At 35.7% G+C, this 8,063-nt stretch overlaps 1 protein-coding gene across 1 annotated transcript; it reads right to left on the reverse strand.

Annotated features, from left to right (window-relative positions):
- Nucleotides 1-1,738: 1,738 nt before the first annotated feature.
- Nucleotides 1,739-5,493, reverse strand: LOC140142376 (neuropeptides capa receptor-like). Its single transcript, XM_072164345.1, has 2 exons — nt 4,726-5,493; nt 1,739-4,694 (listed from the first exon to the last, which is right to left on the reverse strand). Exons 1-2 carry the CDS (start codon nt 5,356-5,358, stop codon nt 4,269-4,271), a joined length of 1,059 nt encoding a protein of 352 aa, XP_072020446.1. The 5' UTR covers nt 5,359-5,493; the 3' UTR covers nt 1,739-4,268.
- Between the last annotated feature and the right edge of the window lie 2,570 nt (nt 5,494-8,063).

Consider the following 8,063-nt stretch of genomic DNA (forward strand, 5'->3'; position numbering starts at 1 on the left):
AAGGAATATTGATTGGCAACATTTCCCAATAATACTGTTTTTAGTTTGTTAGAAAAAAGTAAGTTGTGATTGTAACATTTTCTGTGATACAACCTGTATGTATGTAAACTGGCCTCAAAAAGAAACTTATAATTTTTCACAAGGTCATATCATGCTTAAAACCTTGTCCATAAAAATGAACAAAAATTACACACAGGATTACTCCAATACTCTACTATAAACACATGCCAGTAACCAAGCAGTTGTCCAAGTGACACAACAGTAAAATGCCCTGACACGGAACAGCTTCCGAGATCACATTCACAGGCGAATAATTGGAACCCAGGAAAACAAATCTGTTAGAATGTGTACAAGATCCTTACACAGGTGATTATTTCCAAAGAGTAAGTGGAATAGTGTGGAACGGGGCTGCTTCTGCTTTTCACACACTTTCTTCAAGAAACTGGTCTTGTTCCACACTATTCCATTTACTCACAGATTTCTTGTGCTGAGTGCCAATTATTGGGCTGTGAATGTGGTCCAGGAAGATGTTCCATGTCAGTGCATTTTGCTGTTGTGTCAGTTGGACAACTGTTTGGTTACTGAGCAGGGAACACTAATATTAAACACAATATTCAGGAAGGGGAACAAAACCATGTAATATTTTTGTTTCAAACTTTTAAAGAACAAGTGTCTAGGAAATAACCACAAAGGTTACATTTAACAAATACAACTAAAGGATTTATCAAACTGATGAAAGTTTATAGCCAATGGCTTATTAGCTCTCTTTCGGCATAATAAATCCAGGTCGCGAATATATAACTTAGCATTAGCATGATTAGGGCTTGGTCTAAAAACAAGTTGGAAAGTTTTGTATGTTCATGGCCCGGGGGCACTCCCATGTATTAGACCCACTTTTTTGTGGCAAATCAGCCACCCGATGACCCCCTGTTTTCATCAGCTTACTCCCAGTGAATAAATTTTCCATTTTTGTATCCACTTAACTGCAAAATTGCTAATTGTTTGCAAATTTTTGCCCAGAAAGTTACTTTTTCACGGTCAATGCCGCCCAATTTTTAGCATTTCACCACTGAATGACCCCCTTTTTTCGGCAAGAATCGCCACCGTTAAGCAGTATGCAGACTTTTTATTATACGTACAATATTGCAGGCGGCGAATGGCATAATCGAGACGGCAACTTGTGAAACCGCCCGGCCGTATGGTATTTTCCATATACTTGGTTAGTTTTGTGGGGTTCATTATCGAACCCCAACGGTTTTAGCTTGTATTTATATTATTTGTTAACATATGCCTATTTGTCTGTGATATTTCAAGCGTTTTAAAATTTCAAAATAATCCCATACAATTATACGGTTGACGATGAAAATTTACTGAATTTAGAGAATGCAATGCGACCACCACTTGATTGTATGTAACATATCTACGTTATTTAATCTATTGCCATTCTATTTCCAGTAATGTTTAAGTTCTAACGAATGTTTGATGACGTAAAATCGATAATATATTTCTACCAGATATTATACGTAACATATTATTGATTTTACGTCATCAAACATTTGTTAGAACTTAAACATTACTGGAAATAGAATGGCAATAGATTAAATAACGTAGATATGTTACGTACAATATTGTACGTCTAATACTCGGACTCGGAGTCTGCATACTGCTTTAGACCCCTAGTTTTGTACTCCGGTAGGCACAGGTTCGTCACTTTCATATTCGAGTGCCCGGGGGGGGTTCATGGCATGGATTATCAAACCCTATGGAATAAGAAAGAGCATTATCTTAGCTACAACTTGATTGTTTACAGTTAGTTCGTCCCGAATTTACACTCCATCTCGCCTTGATAATTAAATTTGTTGACTGGGATGAGACGAGATACGTGAATGGATTTGTTTACAAAAACATTGTTCGCTATGACATGAAATATATCAATCACTTTTTATTCATTAAATACACTCATAATGGAAACAGGAAACCGAGGTTTGGGAAGACCCAACCCCATGCAGGGTAAACATAAAAAACAGCACAAAGTACAATTATATAAAACACAGTTCATAAAAAAACAAGAAAAATAGATAGCCTGTAATAATAATAATACAATAATAATAACAATAAAGACTATCTGTCAAGCTCACATGACGCGGATGGACGGCAATGTAAAATTAAAATTAAATAAAACTGCAACCAAAGACCTTCAGTTCAATTCAATCTGATTGACAAATTTTGCACCTATTTTTGCATTTTTCTCAAAAATTATAGCACATTGGTGACAAGTAAGATATGTATATTATAGGGGCAAGGACTGCAACTACTGTACTGGAAATGCAGCAACTCAGAGCAAGTAGTTATTGATTTCTTGATCAAATATTGGTTTTCCCTCATTTTTTACTGTTACTCCACAACTGTTGTCTGTGCTGAAATAAAATTTACAGTGCAGTAGTTGTAGTCCTTGCCCCTATAATATACATATCTTATTTGTCACCAATGCGCAAAAATAGGCACAAAATTGGGCAGGGGTGTAGTACCCCCTTAATTGTTTAATGGTCCTTGCTTCAAAATCGCATATTAAATTTGAATTGGCTCAAACCATGGAAGAAAGAGATGAGAAGGAACCACAACGACTTCGATCGGCCAAGTTTTAATCCGCTTATCTATTGACGCATGAAAAGAAAAGCTATCAATGGTACTTACTTTCATGTATGATCCATTTACCGCGATTGATGCTTGGCAAAATCATTACTGGAAAAAATTTATAACAAACCCATCCACGAACAAACAACCGCTACCCAGAAGTAAGATTATGGAATTTCACTGATGCTCTGAACATGTATAGTAGCTTTGTTTTGGGATCTACAGTCAAACTGTTTTCTTGATCGTGTTGTGTAGAAAATGTCCTATAAAACATCGAAAAGGTAATCAAAATCGGCCGTTTGTTTGCTGAGTTTCATCTTTAGCAAATAAGGTAAGATTTTGGTGACTTTTTCGATGAAAAATAGATGTAAAATGTTCTTAAATAATGCACAATGTTCCGGTTGAGTCCGGTACATAAAACCTGTTTAATTTAATAGTTTATATGTGTATAATCGTAACTAGCCAACTCGTTTCAGTGCCAAAGACTGCCAACTCTGAGAAAAAAGTCATCAAAGTTCGGAAAAATTGGGCAAAATGGAAGAAAAAGATATAGGCCATCAATGACCGATGATCACGTCACCAAAGAAAATCCTATAGGGTGCTTGCACGGAAGGTCATTAGTTCAAATCATCCTTCACACGCTCCAGAAGACATGCAAATACATGGAATACAATACCAATCACCTATTTAACGCGGGGTATTGATCAAAGTAAATCCTCATGAATAACAATGTCAACTAAATGTCGGTAAAGGGAGTGGACAAAGTGAATGCGTTCGTTGTGGTTCCTTCTTATCTCTTTCTTCCATGCTCAAACTAGTCGAGGATAGAGACCATTGAAGACCCAATATAACAATGAAGTTGCGTACTAAATATTCAAACAAATTTTCATTTTTTTTTTAAATTCGCGATATAATGCAAATTTTATGACAAATTATTAATATTTGATATTTAAATTTTGTTTGATATTCAACGGTCCTCGAAGTAAATTTTATAAATCTATTACTGTATTTAAAGTGTATGTAGCTGGGATGAAAAACCGTCGATCAATTTAAAATTTTGACCTTTCGTATTGAAGACTTGGATTTTTTCCCCAAAACAACAAAAACATTTTTCAATTAATCGTCGGCATTTCATCACAGCTACATACACTTTAAGTACATATCATTAGATTCATACAGTTTACTTCAACATGTTCAAGGACTGTCGAATATCAAAAATATTAATTTTTAATCATTTGCCATAAAATGTGTATTATATCGCGAATTTCAAAAAATCAAAATTATTTGTTATCAGAAGGACATTCTTCATATTCAGAATGCAATTCGATGTCTGATGTGCTTTCATGTCCCACAAAAATACTGTCCAAACGTTCATACTTCATACCCCAAGCCCTTAAACTTTTATCATAATCAAATTGTAAGATTTGATCTTTCTATAGGAAAGTCTACAGTACGTCGGCTTTGGATTGCTATAGAAAAAATCCTATATTTCCCAGCCTCAAAGCTGGGCCTCAAAGCAGGAATAAGTTTTGAATCGTAATTTATCAGTGTCATTTATTATCTATGGTCAGTTTGTCTGGAGCATGAAGCATTTTATTATTTCCACATCATCTCCGCATTTTATCATCTCCACATCAAATATTGGTGTCGCGGGTTTGATTTGTCCCTAAAATTGATGGGTTTGATGTCCCAAACTTCTCAATCTTTTTTGAACACCAAATTGCGTTTTTAAATGCGTCCCTATATCGTTTGTTGGTTATACCATATACTATCGGATTGATTAACGAATTCAGAAGAGTAGTGACTTGTCCAATACGCGACAAAATGAGCGGGATGTTACCTTTCTTGAAGAGATCCTTGACTGTAAAGTAAACGTACGCGTATTCAAAATTGAGAATCTGATATGGCCCGAGACAGAGAAAGAAAATTATGGCATTGATGATCAGCATGCGAGCAATCTGATTCCTCTCATTGGTTGCTCGTTTATCATCGGATGCTGATGATGGTAATCTTTTCCCCAAAATCAAAATGATGTTTATAATAAAGAAGATGTTGATGCCAAAGGAAAGAAAACTGAATGAAGTCAGTCATATAAAGACCAAGAAGAAGCCATGCCGACGGTTGACCACAGAAGTTTATTTTCTCGGGGTATATATTTGATTCATTGTCTTCCCAATGTAAACATATCGATAATGTCGAATTGTTACCTGCAGCAAAAAGAGACAACAAAAATGACAATATCCAGCTACTTGCTATCAGTTTAATAGATCGTCCTTTGCCCGCAATCTTCCGGTGATAGAATGTATGACATATCGCCATGTATCTATCAAACATAACCAGAGTTATGATGAAAACTGAATTGAAGTAGCATCCATATCCGATGATCCCAGCTAGGGCGCATCCAATTCCCGTTTCAAATGCAAATCCTACATTAATCGGTGAGTTGTAATATGAGTAAAGATACTGGACCACACCGCATATCAATACAACACAGTCACTCACCGCCAGGTTCGCGAGATACATGTTGGTGATGGTTCTCATTGTGGGCAATTTGGTCACCACAAAGAGGAACAAGATATTGCTAACCAGACCTATCACAGTTATGGTCGGGATGATGATGGTGATAAAAATCTGAAGAACGTTCGGATAAAGATATTGAAGAATATCATCATAGCTGAAGTTGATATCGCAGAGCCCAACATTTGACATATTTTGTCCTTCCATTGTGCAGGTGCGAACTATAATTTATTTTCCGCTTTCTTTGCCGGGAGTTAATCTATTTGTGACGAGATGCAGTAGAGTAATGGAGTTTAATGGCTCTGGTGGGCAGAGCTGTGAAGTAATTTTGTTAGTACATGTAAACTAATTATTTAGCCTCAATAGAGCATTATAATGATCCGGGATAAACGATTAATCGATTTCCTAATTATTCACCTTTTATGCAATGCAATAATTGTTATGACATGATTTTCATTAATGCATCTCTTTTTCCTGATAAACGTTTTAAAGTACATTAGTACAATAGTACAATATGTTCTTCAATAACATATCAATAAATATTTCTACCTACGAAGTGCCTTTAAACCATGTCAGTGTATATTAGCGTAAAATTTATAATATGTTATGTAGAATATCTGGTGAAAATATATTATCGATTTACATCATCAAACCTTTATTAGAATTTAAACATAACTGGAAATAGAATGCGAATAGATTAAATAACGGCTAATAACGAAGTCATATTACATTGGCCTTTAAACAAGTCACCCAATTTCGACAACTGGACGTTGGCACAAGGAATATTGATTGGCAACATTTCCCAATAATACTGTTTTTAGTTTGTTAGAAAAAAGTAAGTTGTGATTGTAACATTTTCTGTGATACAACCTGTATGTATGTAAACTGGCCTCAAAAAGAAACTTATAATTTTTCACGAGGTCATATCATGCTTAAAACCTTGTCCATAAAAAAAAAAAAAAATTACACACAGGATTACTCCAATACTCTACTATAAACACATGCCAGTAACCAAGCAGTTGTCCAAGTGACACAACAGTAAAATGCCCTGACACGGAACAGCTTCCGAGATCACATTCACAGGCGAATAATTGGAACCCAGGAAAACAAATCTGTTAGAATGTGTACAAGATCCTTACACAGGTGATTATTTCCAAAGAGTAAGTGGAATAGTGTGGAACGGGGCTGCTTCTGCTTTTCACACACTTTCTTCAAGAAACTGGTCTTGTTCCACACTATTCCATTTACTCACAGATTTCTTGTGCTGAGTGCCAATTATTGGGCTGTGAATGTGGTCCAGGAAGATGTTCCATGTCAGTGCATTTTGCTGTTGTGTCAGTTGGACAACTGTTTGGTTACTGAGCAGGGAACACTAATATTAAACACAATATTCAGGAAGGGGAACAAAACCATGTAATATTTTTGTTTCAAACTTTTAAAGAACAAGTGTCTAGGAAATAACCACAAAGGTTACATTTAACAAATACAACTAAAGGATTTATCAAACTGATGAAAGTTTATAGCCAATGGCTTATTAGCTCTCTTTCGGCATAATAAATCCAGGTCGCGAATATATAACTTAGCATTAGCATGATTAGGGCTTGGTCTAAAAACAAGTTGGAAAGTTTTGTATGTTCATGGCCCGGGGCACTCCCATGTATTAGACCCACTTTTTTGTGGCAAATCAGCCACCCGATGACCCCCTGTTTTCATCAGCTTACTCCCAGTGAATAAATTTTCCATTTTTGTATCCACTTAACTGCAAAATTGCTAATTGTTTGCAAATTTTTGCCCAGAAAGTTACTTTTTCACGGTCAATGCCGCCCAATTTTTAGCATTTCACCACTGGATGACCCCCTTTTTTCGGCAAGAATCGCCACCGTTAAGCAGTATGCAGACTTTTTATTATACGTACAATATTGCAGGCGGCGAATGGCGTTATCGAGACGGCAACTTGTGAAACCGCCCGGCCGTATGGTATTTTCCATATACTTGGTTAGTTTTGTGGGGTTCATTATCGAACCCCAACGGTTTTAGCTTGTATTTATATTATTTGTTAACATATGCCTATTTGTCTGTGATATTTCAAGCGTTTTAAAATTTCAAAATAATCCCATACAATTATACGGTTGACGATGAAAATTTACTGAATTTAGAGAATGCAATGCGACCACCACTTGATTGTATGTAACATATCTACGTTATTTAATCTATTGCCATTCTATTTCCAGTAATGTTTAAGTTCTAACGAATGTTTGATGACGTAAAATCGATAATATATTTCTACCAGATATTATACGTAACATATTATTGATTTTACGTCATCAAACATTTGTTAGAACTTAAACATTACTGGAAATAGAATGGCAATAGATTAAATAACGTAGATATGTTACATACAATATTGTACGTCTAATACTCGGACTCGGAGTCTGCATACTGCTTTAGACCCCTAGTTTTGTACTCCGGTAGGCACAGGTTCGTCACTTTCATATTCGAGTGCCCGGGGGGGGGGGGGTCATGGCATGGATTATCAAACCCTATGGAATAAGAAAGAGCATTATCTTAGCTACAACTTGATTGTTTACAGTTAGTTCGTCCCGAATTTACACTCCATCTCGCCTTGATAATTAAATTTGTTGACTGGGATGAGACGAGATACGTGAATGGATTTGTTTACAAAAACATTGTTCGCTATGACATGAAATATATCAATCACTTTTTATTCATTAAATACACTCATAATGGAAACAGGAAACCGAGGTTTGGGAAGACCCAACCCCATGCAGGGTAAACATAAAAAACAGCACAAAGTACAATACACTTTAAGTACATATCATTAGATTCATGCAGTTTACTTCAACATGTTCAAGGACTGTCGAATATCAAAAATATTAATTTTTAATCATTTG

This window comes from Amphiura filiformis, chromosome 20 (assembly GCF_039555335.1).
Source record: "Amphiura filiformis chromosome 20, Afil_fr2py, whole genome shotgun sequence".
Taxonomy (NCBI): domain Eukaryota; kingdom Metazoa; phylum Echinodermata; class Ophiuroidea; order Amphilepidida; family Amphiuridae; genus Amphiura; species Amphiura filiformis.